Here is a 19,204-nt window from a genome sequence, read left to right as displayed (position 1 = left end):
ACCGTCCAACTCTTGGGCTACTCTTTAATAACGAATAGTGGGATTGACCGTCACATTATAACGCCCCCACGGCTGAAAGGGCGAGCATGTTTGGTGGGACGGGGATTCGAATTCGCGACCCACAGATTGCGAGTCGAGTGCCCTAACCACCTGGCCATGCCGGGCCTACCTTCATGGACATGGCCTGAAAAGGGCCACTCACGTGTGCGAACGAACTATTGTAACGTGCATGCAGTAGCTGTATGGTGTAATAACGGTTTTTCCTAGCCACCGGTCCACATTGCACCGAAGAATTAATGTGGGTTTCATCCACGACATTCATGAACCAAACCAACAGATCACTTGACCAAACAGCGATCAATAAAACGGGATGAATCGCTTACAAGCTAGCGGGACTAAACTTGGCACACATGGTCAAGTGCTATGGGCGGGTATCCTAACAGGTTCTTTAAGGTATGGATCCAACCTACCCTCTTGGGTATCATTAAAAGTAATTGAGAATAACGCAGGAGGTTCGTCCATAATTGAAGGCTTCTGTGAATCATGTGGGAAGGGCTTTTGAACCCGTCAGCGGAACATGGGTATTTGATGCTAGTTACCGTGACAAGGCTTCGTAAGTGAAAACGTTGCCTTGTACTAAATTTCGCAACTTATATGTTAACACAGTGTCGTGTTGCTTCAGGTACGAGCCGTGGCAACATGGGCAACACACTTGGCATCTGTATATTTGGTTCAGGGCGAATTTCCAACCATCTAACAATGCCGCAAGTTGATCCTTACAAGTGCAAGTGATGACACGGTCCTGTCTGAGGAAAGATATCAAAACATGAAAGATGCATAACCTAGGACACGCCAACTATAACATCAGCAAAAGAAGATAAAAATCTCCTAAGTTGCATCCCACTGCATGCCATACGATATCATTTCTAAAGACTGGTAGTCCACAACTCCCCACCCATCAACCCTCAGCTAACACTGTGACTGCTAACAAGTTTCACCTATCACAATGAACTACGTACATGATAACTGACAAATATATTACTCTTGTAAACAATTATAAACAAGAGTGCACAAGCTACTCCTTAGGTACAGTGATGAGAGAGAAAAAATAAAGGCTGTGGAAAAGTGTTTGAAAAATACCTCACACGCAAGAATGGTTTTCAAACGAGACCCAAAACTCAAGCGCATTCGAATAGTTCACTGTTATTGTTCAGGAGAATAAAAGGTCACATAAGAAGTTGACTTTGGTTGCAATTTTGGACGAAACCTGGGTGTACTTGAACGACAGCAACAAGAAGTGGGCGATCTGTTACTAATGGCAAGGTCATAAATATTCTTTAACATGTAAAAAGGAATATGAAATCTTTTTCGTGTTTTTTTTTCTTATCGAAAGTGAACAGTAAAACTAAGGTGAACTATTGTTACCGCCAGGAGAACGTATTGATACTAATCACGCGAGACGAAATTTCTACGTCGAAAGGCTAGTATGTCAAAAAGCTATGTTCTTTGTCTACAGAAGTGTTTCTACAAGCTGTGGAGAATGAAACCGGTGTTATCCAGCATATCTGAAGATACCCCCTTAAATGTGTATGCATTTGTTTTAATTAAATGTGATCTCGAAAGCCGATGTCTATATAGAATTATGGGTCTGGGGAGTTTGTTGTGATAAAAGTGGTCTAATATTGACTTCTTTCTCCTTCCCAGAAGTTTGATAAAATGTTTATTTCAAGGACAATAATGCGTAATCATGACCGTCAGAATAAGCACGATCAACAACCCAGGAAATAGTTCCAAGAGAAGCAGAGGACCTGAATGTCATTCTTAGAAAGTGCGATTAACCAACCCTCTGTAAAGTAAAAATACATACGTAAACTTTACATTACAAAATTAAAACCTACAAGATTCATAACAGAAATAATGGAAAATATATATTAGAACCTTTGTTTGTTGTTAAACGCAAAACTACACAATGGGTTATCTGTGAGTATCGAAACCCGATTTTTAGCGGTGTGAGCCCTCAGATTTACCACTAGCCACTGGGGAGCAAATTAGAATGAGTTACAAGTTTTTTTATTCAGAAGTTTAATTTTGAGCGTAATGTTTTAGTAATTAGTTTCTTCAATAAAACAAATGACGACACTCAGTTAATTATGGTGAAACTTATAACAACCTGGCCATGCCGGACCAATTGAATGCTACTAACGAAGTAGAATACGTAATTCAATTGAATTTAAACACACATGAATGCTAGCAACATCTACTGTAAACTGTTAAAAATGTGTAATTAATACCATTCACTATTTTCAGAAAGTGTGATTCAACTTATTAACAAAAACTTTTATCAACGGGTCTCTACGAGAAAGTTTATCGAAACAACTGTTTGTGGTTTCAACTAAAAATGCGAAGCCGACTGTATCATATCACGTATATTTGAAAACGATGCTAAAACCTGTAAATAAACCAATGCATGAATGCCAGATGTATTACTATCCAAAATATTATATTCACATATTCAACAAAATAGCATTGTAAGATACACAACGTAATATTCCAACTCGATTAAATTTACTTTTGTTTTCAGAAATTAAGACAGTTAATCAGTTAGTTTACCTCAACATACTCAGAATTCCAGCTATATTTAGTGTCACGCTCCCCGTGGCTCAGCGGTAAATCTGAGGGTTTATAGCATTGTGAAGTTGTACGCTTAACAACAAAACAAACTTACTGTCATTTGACAAAATACCAGGGTTGTTTAGACCAACCATACCACAATAGTGCTGAGATGTTGACATCACTTCTAAGCATTACCCCTTAAGTTCTTTCAATAAACACCAGTTCCGAAACATGCAAGGGAGGTGTTAGAAAACAAGCTCAATTCATTCATATCCAGCGAACGATACCGAAAGCACATTTATTTCTGAACGCTCTGTAACTTGAGTACAATATTTCTTAAAAGTTTTATCCTTTATTTGATCTCTACGATTTAAACTAAATATAAACACTAAAAGAGTTGCCTAATTCGGTAAGCCCAATTAACTTTACCTTTATTCCTATATAATAGTTTAAGTAAATGCCATTTTTGCATTCGTGAAAAATCCTAGTCTCAACCCACGACAAGACAACAATCGTCTAAAACTTGAAACGTAGACTTACAAAAGCATATATTCCATTCTTCATCTCTTAAAAAAAATAGAATTGACACTTATCGATTGACGTTATCTGATAATTTTGTTATATATATATACATATTCTGTTGTAGTTGCTGGTATAACATTTGAAAGTTACCAAAAACTACTTTATATTTAACTTATATTTTACATGTTCTATGCTTCTTTCTATGTTATACAAGTGTAACGTAATACGTGGTTAAAATATTATTCATATAATATCACATATTTTATTCTCCTTTGAAACCCGATTTTTAGCTTTATACGCCCTTAGACTTACGCTGCATGCTTTTGTAAAATAAGTCACTTTAAAAGATGTAACAAGTAGTTGCAGTTGCATTTTTGGAGAGGCTATTTTTTTATTGGTAAAGTTTCATTACAATTTCATTAGTTTCAAACACCTTACCAAGTTCATTTATTTATTTTTTTTTCAAAGTTAATTCTATCATAGGGGCTACGGAAGCTAACGCAACGGGGATTATATCGTTGCGTCAGCGAGGTCACGTGACTAGTATCACGCCACTCCTTCTCTCGAACCTTCGGGAATTATCGGGAGATTACAAGATTGGGGGTAGGCTAGTATATATAAGATGGTCACAACGTGACGGGACAATGTGTAGGTAATGAGTAATTGAACTGCAGTCAGAGAGTACAGTGTAATTGAGTATTGTCGAGCACGAGCACGTGAGACGTTCTAGCGTTTGTTATAGAGCGACTGTTGAGATTAAGTGTATCGTAAAGTTATATTCAGAAAGAATAAACCAGTTTTATTTAAGAAAGGACTTGTATCGCTAAAGTTTCGTCGGAACGAAGTTACGGAAAATTAATTAACAAACGGAGACGTAACAATATAATATTTCAATACATTAGAAGTAACTCCATTTCTTTATAATCAAAGTTGTAGTTTATTCTCTCCACTTCTTTATGAAAAGTCGTAAAACTTAGAACTATGTGCTACTGCTTCTATCCATTTCGTTAATAAAAGTACAAGAATCTAGGCAGAATCAATGTTTTCTTAGAGGAATACGTAAAAGTCAGACGAACATATTATTACCTGGACAAGGCACTTAAATAGCACTAAATGCCACATATTGTATGTTATTCTATTATTTCAACTCTCCCCTCCAGTAATCAGAAATATTTATTTCCAAATCTATTATAGTGTTTCTGTAAAATCAAAATAAAAACTCTACGGTCCAGCATCTGTTTGCTCGAGCAGAGCACGTAAATAGCACTAAATGCCACGTATCGTATGCTATTCGATTACTCCAATAATCAGAAAACGTTATTCCCATCTCCTATAGTTTGTGTGTGTGTGTGTGTGAACAAAAATCTCCTGATGAGCAAAAATTTGCCTGAGTGAAGCAGTTAATCAACAGGTATACAGCAATCCAGAATTAAAACGTGTAATGTTACACATAAAATTCGAACAACATAACCAGATGGTAATTACACTTTTGAATTTTGTATAGCGTTGATGTAGAATAACCACTGCATAACATGTATAAATTCAATTTAAAAAGTGGAATTACAGTTTACGATATTTAGGATGTAAAACCTCTTGTAATATATATTTTATTTTATTACAGAAAAAACATTATGATTGTTTTAACTTAGACACATAAAGTTCTCACATACAGTTTATTTGTATACATGTCTTACACACATAGCACCATTTTAGACAAATGTATCTTACATTTACATGCTGATATACTTAGCATCATTTTAGACAAATGTATCTTACATTTATATGCTGATATACTTAGCATCATTTTAGACAAATGTATCTTACATTTATATGCTGATATACTTAGCATCATTTTAGACAAATGTATCTTACATTTATATGTTGATATACTTAGCATCATTTTAGACAAATGTATTTCCATGAATCATTGTTGTGGGTTCCTCTATAGATTCAAGGTAATATCAGTCTTGATATTTCCCTTGGCAAAGCCCCATTTTTGCACATTTAAGGTGTTATGCATTTAACACCCATGAAGCACATGGACTTTTTTGAGCTAAAGTACTCTGAAAGTACATTTGACAGCAAAATGACCGTGGATTGGTGATTAGCAGGAAGGTTTCTGGAAGTGGCAGTTAGTGTGGTTCTTTGACCTTGCTGACATAATCCTTTCTTTGAGTCAGAGAAAACTACATCTTCAGTAACTCCAGGACAATTCAATAGTCCTCAGACTAGCCATTTTCTCTCAGTTATCATGTCGTCAAAGAGTGTGTGTTTTGTTATAGCAAAACCACATCGTGCTATCTGCTGTGTCCACCGAGGGAAATCGAACCCCTGATTTTAGCGTTGCAAATCCGTAGACTTACCACTGTTCTAGCGGGGGACTTTTGTAATGCATGTTTAACTCTCTGTGAACACATATTTTAATGGATTTTATCGATGAGTGACAAAAAAATTACAGACATCTATAACATTCTTCCTGGCACTCTCCATTAATATTCTAGTAAAAAGAAACCTATCCATAAGAGTATCAGTAAACTAACATTTGTCCAATAAGGACTTCATGTCTATCAGTCTTAATAGTCTAATTAAAATAAACCTATAGATAAGAGTAACAGTAAACTAACATTTGTCCAATACGGACTTCATATCTTTCAGTCTTATACAGAAGTTTTTCTATGATCACAGATTTAAACTCTTTATACTCTGATACAATTTGTCATGGATCTGTCGCTTTATTGATTTTGTGTGTGTGTGTTCTTTAGAACTGTTTCTTCAAAAGTATAGTTCCTTCTTATTATAAGTGTTGTCCCCCAGTGGATCAGTGGTAAGTCACTTTGCGTTAAAAAAATCACCAGCATCCACGAGTATTTGTTTCTGGTAATGTTGTTGCTGTAAAACTTTGCACCATAGACTCTAGTGAATATAGTGATGCAGTTGTTTCCAGCGTATCCTTCAATGTGCGATCTTCCTTCCTGACTTGACCAGTTGAGCACCCACTTTAATTTGCTTTAAACTGTAAACTCTCTCTCTTTTGTCAGCATCTTGCACACTGACAGCCTTGCAACGACAAAATGCAGGCACTTGTAAGTACAGATTAATGATCAATTGTTCTAGGACAAGAGCCTTACTACATTGTGACGTCGAAGAAAATATATCTTGTCTACCTCCATGCTGGAATTTCTGAAGCAGTAATTGCCAATTTCACAGTGTCCCTTCAGTACCACCTTCCATTTTATTAGTTGTTTTAACACAGCGTCAGTGCTTTCTGATACCTTGGTTGTGATTTCACTGGTGATTTTGAGAATACCCTACAACCTTCCAACAAGCAGCCACGTAGCCAGTTATTTGATGGGTTAAATCACGCTGGATCACTCACTTTTAAGTGTGTTTCTATATAGTTAAACCCCCTTTACAATATTATATAATCTGGGAACATTAATTAGAAATTATATTTGAATTCACCCATTTGATAGTTGATGAAGTGTCACGAACAGGTTTTGACAACAGCTTTTTAAATTAATAACATAACAAACTTCGCATAAACAGACTATTCCTTAGCAGATGCAGTTATTCTGTAAGAGAACAGAGTAATGGTGTTGCCCCTTTTGTATATATTGCATTGCATTGATTACATTAAAGAATAATTCTAACTTTAAGATTATTTGTCATTATTATCTGCACAATAACTGAAAAGTGTTGGTAATGCAGTCTCAGAATACATTACAGTAATCCTGAGAGTCTAATGAGGTATATTTGTGGGGTATTAAAGACATGAAACATTTTTTTAAAGTATATTAGTATTTGCAGAACAGATACTTAATTTTAGCCAAAAAGAATTAAAAATAACGCATCAGTAACACACAGATGGAAATATCGTACTGTTGGAAACGTAATATTGAGTTTCTTACTGGAATTTCAGTTTTTTTATTCAAGATTATTTATTGAATGTTTGAAATAATTCAAAAACAGTACATTCCTTCGATAATGTACTATCGACAGCGATAATATTTTAAGCAGTTAAACTTTAGAAGTTACTATAAACAGGCTGCTTACATCTGAATATACTTTTTCTTAAAATACTTTTAAAATAACCATTTCACTCCTCTTCTGTTGATTAATTATATGTGCCAGGTAAAATCTAACTAATTTTATTAAGTCATTTGATTTTAGTTTATTGATCATGTACCTGGTTAAGAAAAACTTATAGAATTTTAAGGAACAAACCAAACGCGTAAAGGTCAACTCTAGTTATTTGAGGAAATCGTTGATGATTATGAAAATATAATAATAACTGGAAATGAACTGTATATATAAATTATTTAAATATGGCAGGGTGGTAACGACAGTAACAGAAGGAAGCGAGTGAAAAGTTATGAAATTTGTGTTTATGAGTATTTGCAAAGCTTGATACAAGTATAAAACTATCTTGAAGAAAGCAATTAATATCAATTTCCGATAAGAGCAAGCTATGTAGAGCAAAACTAAAAATCAACCCGAGAATATATGTAAATAATTTGTGACGGATTTATTGTTATATATTTATTCTACTATCGATATTTGCTTGAATTAAATTTATATTTACATGTGTACATAACTTATATACTTAAAATATGTATTGCGAAACTCCCACCTATCTCTAAAGTTGTAGAAGATTATTGTGTGTAAGAATCAACAATGTGTGTGTGTGTGTGTGTGTGTGTGTACGTAAACGCTAGTATAGCTTTGTATTGTTATATAATCTGAATTTTCTAGACACTCTCCACACGCCTATAAATATAACCAACGCGACACGCGAAAAAAAGAGTATCTATTATTAGTTTGCTATAGTCAGTGTGATATAAACTTCGGAAGCTGTGATTGTTGTGACTCTTATCAATCGGAAAACTTTACATATCTACTTAGGAGCATTTACAAAGTTCGAACATTACAAATCATTTAACCTCAGTGAATTCTCATCGGACATTAGTATTTTTACGAAACATTATATAACTTCACGGTGGAAACTCAGCGTGTGTGGCTGGTGAATAACGAAGGACAAAGCTAGCTAGCTCCCAGTTAAGCGAATTGTACCTACATCAACGCGTAATTAACTCGCTCATCAGAAACCCTCGATAAGATATCAAGGAAGTTCCAGACTAGAAATAAGACTTTATATTGCTTGTAAGTTTGTGAAACTTTTGTTTATAAATCATTATTTCTAATAACCGTTATTGTAAATTGTATTGTTGTGTGTATATTAAAACATATTTGTGTCAATCTTGTTGGCAAATATAAATTGGAAATATATTGGCATATACTACTAAATTAAGTATCATTTAACTGAATTTCAGACTATTCGAAATTCTAATACGTAACAAATTAAATATACTTTTCTTAGGCTACCACTTGTAAAGATAAGAATGCATTGTTTCATCAGTTGGATAACTTTGCTGTTAACAATATTTTCTGCCGTAATCCCAATAACAGTCACGAGGTTTGGCCACTTTAGGACATTTAGGTTAGGCCTAAATTCATATATTAAGCTAACAATGCAAAACAAATATTTGCCATAAAAGTATAACAATAAACATAAAAAAAGTAATGACGTTCGATATATTAAATAGTGTAACCAACACTGTTAATGAAAGTAACAATAAATAAATTAGAATATCTTACTTAAGGAACACAGAAACACTAGCTGTCGGCTTAAACTACTGTCGTAAAAGAAATTTGTAACTTTTGTATAACATCCCTGTTTTTTGTTGTTGTTTTTTTTCCAATTCTTCACAGTCCATTGTTAACCAAACAAAACTCATTAAGCCACCCCTAGTGTGTATTCGACACATGTTACTGTTTTAACTGTTCCGAATTTGTAGCAGTAATTTTCCTATAGTACATCCTGGAACTGAAGTTTTCAAAGTAATAAAAAAGAAAATTAAAATAATATCTTATATGTTCATGTACGTGTAACAATGTTAAATGTAATACAAGAAAAACAACATATTAAACATAATATGTGATGTATGTAGAAAACTTTACCACTCTTACTTTAACTACCCCTGTAGCAAACACATAGAGCTGGCAACAGGAAGTAACAAATAGTGTTAAATCTGCTGTGACAGCAGAAAACGATAAGTCTTTAGAAAGTATAAAGTTCAATAAAAGTAATAATAACTAGAGGGGGTACTCAGTAGAAACGCATACCTCCGCCACGCAGCAATGATCATATTCGGCCCTCAAAAAATATGAAAATCTGTCTGTAGTCCATCGTTGTAAATGGACAAGAATCATTTTTTTGGCAAAACAATGAGGAATAATATTCTACATATGTCTACCAAGTTTCATCAAAATTCGACAATTTTTGACTGAGTTACAGAGCCGAAACACGGTGAAAAATTGGTCCCCATGTTAATAGATAGGGATTTTTTGGATTTTTCTGACCTTGACCATCCAAAAACTAATTACTTCAAAGTTGGACCTCATAGTCCAAATGCATACCAACTTTCGTCTAAATTTATTAGCCGATTTCTAGAAATCTTGCTGACAAATACACACACACACACACACACACACACAGGGGGATGAAAACATAACCTCCCTCCACCTTGGGTGACGGAGGTAATTAGAAAGGAAACTAGAATAATCGTTAACGTGGCAAAGAGTGTAACTAATATAAATAAAATAATGGTGTAATGTCATAAAATATAAGGAACTTGTATACAGATAATATTAACTATATATAATAATAATAACTAATTGAAGCTAAAACCAGTGGTGTTCAATACACTACAGCTGTTTTCTATTAACCTGAGCAATATCTCTGTCCCTAATTGGGACAGTTGTAAGTCTACGGACATATAACGCTAAAATCCGGGGTTCGATACCTCATGGTAGATACAACAGATAGCCCTATGTGGCCTTGCTGTAAAACATAGAAACATGCTATATCCCAATGAATTAAAGTTTATATGTGAAAGGTTTTGTCGTAATACCCTGTAAAACTTCTAAACCTATAATCTGTAGCAAGAATATTGTTGAATTTCTTACAGAATTGAACGAATTTTGTGTTTGAAATGCGCACACAATGAGAAATCTTCATTATGGAAAATGAGAGTGAGCTTACGAGCACTCTTCACAAAATCTTGCAATTATGAACAAATTCTACTGTTTCGAATAATCTGTAATTAGCAAACATTGTAATATAAGTTATTTGGAATATTCATATTTGGAAATGAAAAGTTTACAACCACAAAGTTGAAAGCTTCAGTTTCACTGAAAACTTTAAACTTGAATGTTCGATTAATGATGTTGATATCTATATCCAGATATTGTGCTTTGTTTCAGTGAAAGAGCTTTTATCTAGAGTGAGCTCTGGTGGATAAATTTGTAGACTGTCTATAAAACTTGATAATTTGGTATATGAATATCATCTATATATCTACAAGCAGAGCTGGTCCTAATAGCACGCAAACTAAGCGTCCTCTTGGAGCCGCCAAATTTTAAAGTAAATTAAAAAATTAACAGGAATAAATAAAATTTTAGAACTACATTTTGAGATAAATGTGTGAAGGGCAAGATTAACGGACCTATAAGACTTAATATCTAATATATCGTAAACCAGCAAATCGGTCAATTTTGTAATTTTGAGTTAGTACCACTCATTGGTAAGACACAAATATAACTTTTTCGCTACACCGGATGGTTTTGGTTTCATAGCACATGGCGAACCTCAAACAACATTTTCTGCACATGCGTCGTCTTACTAATTGGAACATTCATCGATTATTTCATTCCAAACCTTAGAAGAGGGTAGAGATAAGAAGCATTTCTATTTTCTAACAATGAGTAATCCATAAAACTATTTATGATTGTTAGGACTATGTATTCTATGTGTAAGTAGGTATGATTGTTACAATAAATTTCTTAGTGTGTAAATATTAAAGATTGGCAATTTGTATATACCGATAGCACTGTGCGTATGTATGTATGTATGTATGTACGCGTACCACAGGTTGAAGGCCCCTGATATACATTAATAATAAAGTTAACAATTGACAACATACAAATATATATATATATTATTAAGACAGCGAAAGTCACGTGACGTTGGTAACACGTCATGAGATTCTCGAAGGATCGTGACTTTTCCTGGCAACTCTAGTCTTTTCCAAGCGCCCTCTATTTTAGTATTTAAGCCCGGCAAATAATTGCAGATAGATAGATATAGAGAGAGATAATTGAGTCAAGCGAGCGGTAGTGGCGGTAATATAAAGTGTGTGTTTTGTTATCGAGATTGTAAACGTATTGACTGTGGAAATTCTGTGTATTATAAAGTTGTATCGAGAAAGAATAAACTAGTTTTAATTAAAAAAAGGACTTGTATCGCTGAAATTTCTCGGAAAGAATTTCTAAGGGAAATTAACAAACGAACAGGGACGTAACAATATACATATATTTCAATATTGCTATTTCTGTTGGTAAATAAAATAAGTTATATTAGATCAGTACAATTATTACATTACAAAATAATCTTAAAAATTGAAAAAATATATTTTTAAATTTATAAAAGCCCCTTTTATATTTATTAATTGTTTGTTGTTGTTCATATGCAGGCGTTGATTAACAAATTACATAAATTCAAATACATCATTAGCAATCTAGCCCTTTGAATAAAAATGTCTGTTGTCTGAGGGACTATAACCGATTCTGGTGCTCTTAATCGTAAAAGAAGGAAGGCCCAAGAGGCATTAGCCAGATCATAAAGAGGAGCAATTCTTAGCATTTTAAGAAAGTTTGATAGCTAAAGAAAATTCTGAAAGCGATAAAATAGAACCGACTGACACTGATAAGAATGATACTGACTCGTGGCTGCTTCCATAAGCGGCAATCAGTGAGAGTTTTGGGTTGAAGCTGGTGTGAAAAGAGTTAGTGACAATGATTTTGCACGAAACAATAATGGTAGACATTTTTCGGAATAATTTTATACCAGACATTTATCAAATAAAGAAAGAATTGATCGGTGTTAGTTGGTTTATTCAATAAAACACAAGAGGGAATCATCAATAGCCGCGGCACTTGAAATCTTTTCAGGCAGAATTAGAGTAGACCTTTAGCATAGTCAAATATATTAATTGACTTTCTGAGTCCAAAACTATAATTAAATCTCAAATCAGGCCAAAGAAGACAGAGCTATGAGCTAAACGTTTGTACTTGTAAAAAAACAAAAAAAAAAACTGAGAGCCATTCCATGAGCTGCTATGCTGCAGCTAATAACTGCATTTTCTGCTTTTGTTGCAAGCTTTTTGGAAGAGCTCATAATCATTTTACTAATGATGGTTGTAACAACTAGAGAAATCTTGCAACATACTTATGAGAGTACGAGTCCACCTCGAAGCACATTGATGCTAGGCATCAATGGATGGAGCTGGAAAATCGATTGATAAAGAACTGAAACAACTGACTGATAAATAAAAGATTCACTATCACAACATTCTTGAGTGTCTTTTATCCATTACCCAGTTTTTGGCTCAGAAATATTAAATAATTTAAATTATATAAGACATACTTACATTCAAGGATGACACAAGAAATGCTGGTTGACCTTTCTATGATTTCAACTGAATACTTTGTAGCATCATCATTTGATTACTAAACTTTAATTGGTGGTTTTGCAAGTCGTAAAGCAAGAAATCTTTTCATATAAACATAGTTTTTTATATGCATCCTTTGATTCCTATAAGTTTGTTATTAATTAAAACTTATATGGGTTAAATCTCAAATCAGCTTTTGAATTAAATTAAAGTGAAATGCTTTTGTATTAAAATAAAACTTTTCGTTGAGTTAATTATTTTTTTATACGTATCAATTTTCAATGATTTGTTACTTATTCTTCATAATGCAAGGTACTTAAATACTGTTATACAGGGCCGCCAAAAATACGTTTGCCTGGGACCACCAAATGTCTACAACTGGCCCTGTCTACAAGTGCAAGTGAGTGCAAAACTTTACTATAATCTTTCTTATGGCTTTTAATGTATACAAATGTTTGTCCGAATAAATACCAATCTGCAGTATGCAGACTGAAGTTATCTCCATTGAAACTAACTGTTTCTGTTGGAAAACTTGCTGGCTAAAATACACAAATGTATTAATTATCAAGTAACCCTGGTATAACATGCTTGTTTTCCCTTCATTTCTCCTTAGGCCATCTTTTGATCAAAGAAAATTAATTAAGATTCCTCTACTGACTAGTATCAGAGGCGGGTGAAATATTTGACATGTGTTACTGTTTAACCTGTGTCATATCTGTAGCAGAAATTTTCTTACAGTACAACCAAGAACTAATGTTTATGAAGATACAAAATAATAATGGAGTTACAATCCTAAAATCTGTGGTTTGATTCTCCATGGTAGACAGAGCACAGACAGCTCATTGTGTAGCTCTATACAAAAATAAATAAATCAAAATAATATCTAAGTTCATCTAAATGTAACAATGTTAAATGTAATATAAAGAAAATAACATGCTAAACATACTATGTGATATGTCTAAAAACTTTACCACTGTTACTTTATTCCTGTAACAAACACATTGAGCTGACTACAGAAATTAACAAATGACATTAAATCTGCTGTAACAGCCAAAAATAATAAACGATAAGAAAGTTTAATAAAAATACTACTACTTAGAAATGAAAACTAGGAAAGTCATTAATATGGCAAATAAAGTAATATTCAAAAACTAATATAACTAAACTAATAGAGTAATTTCATATTATATGTATGGAACTTGTATATGGCTAATATTAACTATATAAAATATTAAAGTTAATGTGAGGTAAAAACCAATGGTGGTCAATACAATAAAGCTGTTCCCATGAGCCTAAACAATATCCCAAGGAATTAAAGTTTATATGTGAAAGGTTTTGTCGTGATACTCTGCAAAACTTCTAAACCCATAATCTGTAGGAATAATATTGTTGAATTTCCCACAGAATTAAACAAATTTTGTGTTTAAAATGCACAATGAGAAATATGCATTATGAAAAACAACAGTGAGTTCACAAACTCTACTCACAAAATCTTCTAATTATGAACAAATTCTACTGTATTGAATAAACTGAGAGTAGTAAACATTGTAACAAAATTTATTTGGAAGTTTCATATTTAGAAATGGAAAGTGTATAATTTCAAAATTGAAAGTGTCTGTGTTTTTTTTTAACTTTATACTTGAATGTTTGATTAATGATTTTGATATCTAAATCCAGATATTGTGCTCTATCTTTAGCAGAAGGAATTTTTTCTAGTGTGAGATCTGGTGGATAAATTTGTAGACTATAAACCTTGATGTTAATATTATGGAAAAATGACAAATTATTTTGGAGTAATTCTTTTTTTTTATCAGTTTAGATTAGAAATGGTGTAATTGTATGACATGTGAAATGTCACATTCAGTATTAATTAACTGCCCTGTCTAGACAAATATATGCTGGCCGTTTTTGATATTACTGAAAAACTATAATAGATTTGAAATGTCATTCAGTGTTAAATAATTGACTCGTCTGGACAAATACATATGTTGATCTGGAGGTGAGGTTGTTGTTGTTTTTTTCTTTTGTGTGTGATACAATAGAAAAGCTAAAAAAAGATTTGGTGATAATCATTTACGATTATTGTAAGGAAGAACTGTAGTAATCGAAGGGTAGGTGTCTGTTATTTTGTCATGGCTTTGAACTAGGTAATTGCTGCCTGTGTCACCTTTGTTTGTTCATAATAAATACTATGCCTAAATTCAAAAACTATCCATACGTACCACCTCACAAGTTGTTAAATCTAAAATAATATTTTATTCCTTTGATTTTTAAGACACACACCTTACTAAAGGTTAGTAAAATATACAGACAGACAGATATAATATTTGGTCATATAATGGATTTGTCACTTCTTTAATTTACTCACAAATATTATAAAGTTAATAAATATCATGGTTATGTTGCATTAAATCATATTAATAATTTTAAATCTTGTATGTTATATATACACTATTTTTTTAATTTCTGTCTGAAATCACTAGACCCAAAGCCAATTCCTTCAAATGGTTATGTACACAAATGTTACTTACACAAACATTCCTCTTCTGCTTTTGAGGCACATATGAATTTCAGAATTACTGTAAGAAATAAGCACAAAAAATGATAAATAAATAGAATGATAAAATATATGATTATTCTCACAATAAGGAATTAAAATTAACTACCAATCAGACCAAGTAACTATTTAGAGCGAAACTAAAAATCAAGCTAGCAATGAATATACCTAGATAAAAATACTTTTTTTACGTTCTTACTTTTGAAGATTATAATTCATTAATTCGGTGTTAACGATATTTTCAGACGTAAACCCAACATCTCATTTAGGAGATTTAGGTTAGTCCTAAATCCTTATATAAAGCTTACAATACAAAATTATCTTTATAATAAAAATAAAATAAAAGTAATTTAAATTGATAAAATTATACATATTGTTACGTCTCTGTTCGTTAATTAATTTCCCGTATAATTTCTTTCCGATGAAACTTTAGCAACACAAGTCCTTTCTTAAATAAAACTAGTTTATTCTTTCTCAATACAACTTTGAAATACACTTAATTTCCACAGTCACGTTATAACAAACGCTATAATTCACAACGAACGACTCACGTGCTCGACTCAATTTTCAGTCTCTCTCTCTGTCTGCAGCCCCCCAGTGGCACAGCGGTATGTCTGCAGACTTACAACGCTAGAATCCGAGTTTCGATACCCGTGGTGGGCAGAGCACAGATAGCCCATTGTGTAGCTTTGTGCTTAATTACAAACATACAAACAAACTTTCAGTCTGCAGTTCAATTACATTGTTGTCTTCACTTCTTACCGGTCTTATATATATATACAAGAATACTGAAATCTAGTAAACGCTCGAGCATTCACGAATCTTCGAGAATATGACGTGTTACTAGCGTCACGTGACCCCCGCTGTCGTAACAATATGAAACATTGTAACCGTTAATGAAAGTAAAAGTAGATAAACAAAATAGTATACTTTACTTACCGACATACAAATACAAAATAATCCCGAGTTTCTCTTTCAACCTTTTAACGTTCTGCGTATTTATAACTTTGTGAGAGATATTATTTCGGTAGTATTCTATAAAGCCTCCCCCCACTTCCCCCAGTGGCTCAGCGGTAAGTCTGAAGGCTTATAACGCTAAAATCCGGGTTTCGATAACCGTAGTGAGCACAGCACAAATAACTCATTGTATAACTTTGCGCTTAACAACAACAAACAAATAAAGAAGTAATTTATAAAATACATAAATATAAAATAAAAAAGAATACAAATTCATAGACTGATAGTTCAGACTTAAAATAATTTGAAACACATAGATTTAAAAAACTCGATTTTAATACGGTTTTTAGTCTATGCTAAACTTGACAGTCTATTAGAATTTCTATTAAAGTTATAATTGTTTTATAGAAAACTATAAAATTAAATAAGTGGTCTTTATATTTCTCGATTCATCAAAAATATCAGCCCCTTAACGTTGCCCCCGATTGCTCAGCGGTAAGTCTATGGGCTTATAACGCTAACAATCTGGTTTCGCGGTGAGCGCAGCACGGGTAGCACTTTACGTAGTTTTTCATTTTCTTAAACTTACTTACTTAATAATCTTATGTAGATTTAAGATAACCAAACAGAAATTTCCCAAAATTTTTACATCTACGATTTGTTGCGTCAGAAAGCAATCTTACTGAATTATCTTAATTCGCTGGAAATCTATGCACATATCATTGTTAAGACGTTGCAACTGCACATACACGTTTTGGATATTGAAAAGAATAGCAAGATCAGCTTTTTTTTTTTTTTCTCGGTACCAATGTTTCTGCTTTTCTGTGTTCTGTATAAATATATCGATGTTATTAGATAATTTTAATAATATATAACTATTTAACTTTTCCAAGTGCACAATAATGTTTTGTTTTGATAACTGTAACATGTATGTGTTTATTTTGCAGCATTAAGCATGTTGTGTTCTAGCTTGAAACGGTACAACTTAAGTACTGGAATAAGATTTTTTTTAAATCGTTTATTTTCATTATAACGAGCTATTAAAATAGATCTATATATAAGTACCGAATTAAACAAATATCATGCGGTTTTGATTATCCACACAACAATATGCTTATAAACCCTATACGTTTTGCAAGATATGTTATTTATTCATTACCTATAACTTAAATCTTATTAGCATCACTAATACCTTGGCAACCAATAAAAACAACACTGACTACTACGTTACCAAAATAATAATACGTATATTGAGCTGTACTACCACCCATGATGAAATAATTTACTTTCCAGTAGACAGATTATTGTCTAAAATAAGCATGAAACTTACCTAGTATTACCACCCACTTCGTATCAATTAAGGTACATGAATGTAATAACCTATACCTTCTCATTACGTGAAAATATTTCTTCGCACACTGCTTTGTTACGACTGCAGAAACAACCATCATCGTGAGCGGACGACTTCCATATCACAGGAAGAGAAAAACTCTGCACTCTGCCTGGACCAGAAACTACGTCACTAGTTGAGGCTCGTAGTGTTCTATTACTACTGGCGATTACCGGTGAAACAAGAACAAAAAACTGAAATATCTATTATTAATCTTTTCTTTCAAATGTCACGTCCCCAGTGGGTCAGCGGTAACTTTTTATGCTAAAACAAACGTCCACATTTTTAGAATATAAATCATTAAGGTTTTTAGAATAAAATACTTATCTTATGGACTAATACGTATATCTGACAAAAGAAAATATGTGCATGTGGATTACACACGTGAGACATTCATTTTCTTTCACAGCTATATAAAGTTTTACAAAACGGAGATGAGGTTTACGTCTTGATGATTGGCATTGTAATGTATTTTTAAAAAATTCATTTGTACTAAATCAATTGATAAGATATATAATAACATTTTCTTGTAATTGTTCTTAGGTAAGAAAAAAATTAACTGAGAATTTCCCATGTATACAAGTTACATAATAAAATACACTATATTTGTATTTTTTGTACTTCAAAATTGTATGTGTGTGTGTGTGTGTGCTTATAACGCTAATAACTGGTTTTTGATACCCGTGGTAGGCAAAGTGCAGATAGCCTATTGTGTGGCTTTGCGCTTAAAAATAAGCAATAATTTAACTACAGTAGATGATAAAATTCTAAAACATTTCATGAACAAATATAATTTAAAGACAACTTCATAAAAAAACAAGAGTATAAAATACAATGTTGACAGGCATTTTCCTGGGCATTGTAAATGGCTTATGTTGATATATATATAAACATGTATTACGAAATTCAGGTTTTACATTTTACAAATGCGCAAGAAGATGCCACAAGAAAATACAACATAACAGCACAAATTCCTCGTAATCTATGATTTACACCATGAAACTCGCAAATTAATAGATGATGGAATGTTAGAAAAAGTGAATTAGTTAACCAAAACTGACACTTTTTATGCCATGAAACTGTAAAGTAACAAAACTCAAAGATGAAACATGTTGAAGACAATCTACTGAAGCAGATTTGTACTAGAAGTGGATGAAACACTAAACATAAACTACAAAACTATTATGGGCTTTGATGTATCATTAGTAGAATCTAAGAAAAAACGATAATACCACTTCAAATGAACTTTTAATTTTAGAGATTATTCCAACAACTACAAAACACGGGGAAGGAATCTTCCCACTTCTTGCTAAAACCATTTAATCATTTTAAAGCATAGTCAGAAACAAAATGAAAGGAGTTCTTAGTTATTGCGGGACTATAATATTAAAGTATGTTTCATAAAAAGGTGTTTAGATGAAATTGTTTGTGAATGGTCTAAATACAGGCTACTAATGAACTCTTAAATGGAGATATAGATTATGATGAAATAAACTTAGATTATTTTGATATACAATTTAACCACAAGGCATCAATATTGTTACGACAGCGGAAGTCACGTGACGCTAGTAACACGTCATGATATTCTAGAAGGAT

The 19,204-nt window shown here is 32.7% G+C and overlaps 1 protein-coding gene across 1 annotated transcript in view; it reads right to left on the bottom strand.

Moving 5' to 3' along the window:
* LOC111084980 (protein quiver-like) overlaps window positions 1-17,704 on the bottom strand; it is a 30,522-nt gene extending 12,818 nt beyond the window's left edge. Inside the window, exons 1-2 of the mRNA XM_022381755.1 lie at window positions 17,549-17,704; window positions 15,236-15,283 (exon numbers count right to left, since the gene is read on the bottom strand). Of these exons, the coding sequence (XP_022237463.1) occupies window positions 15,236-15,283; window positions 17,549-17,669 (169 nt within the window). The 5' untranslated portion in view covers window positions 17,670-17,704. The remainder of the gene's footprint in view (window positions 1-15,235; window positions 15,284-17,548) is intronic.
* Window positions 17,705-19,204: the final 1,500 nt, after the last annotated feature.

The sequence above is a fragment of the Limulus polyphemus genome, unplaced genomic scaffold (assembly GCF_000517525.1).
Source record: "Limulus polyphemus unplaced genomic scaffold, Limulus_polyphemus-2.1.2 Scaffold188, whole genome shotgun sequence".
In the NCBI taxonomy this organism is placed as follows: Eukaryota; Metazoa; Arthropoda; class Merostomata; order Xiphosura; family Limulidae; genus Limulus; species Limulus polyphemus.
Note: the sequence above shows the minus strand (reverse complement) of the source record. Positions and strands in the feature narration are given on the sequence as shown.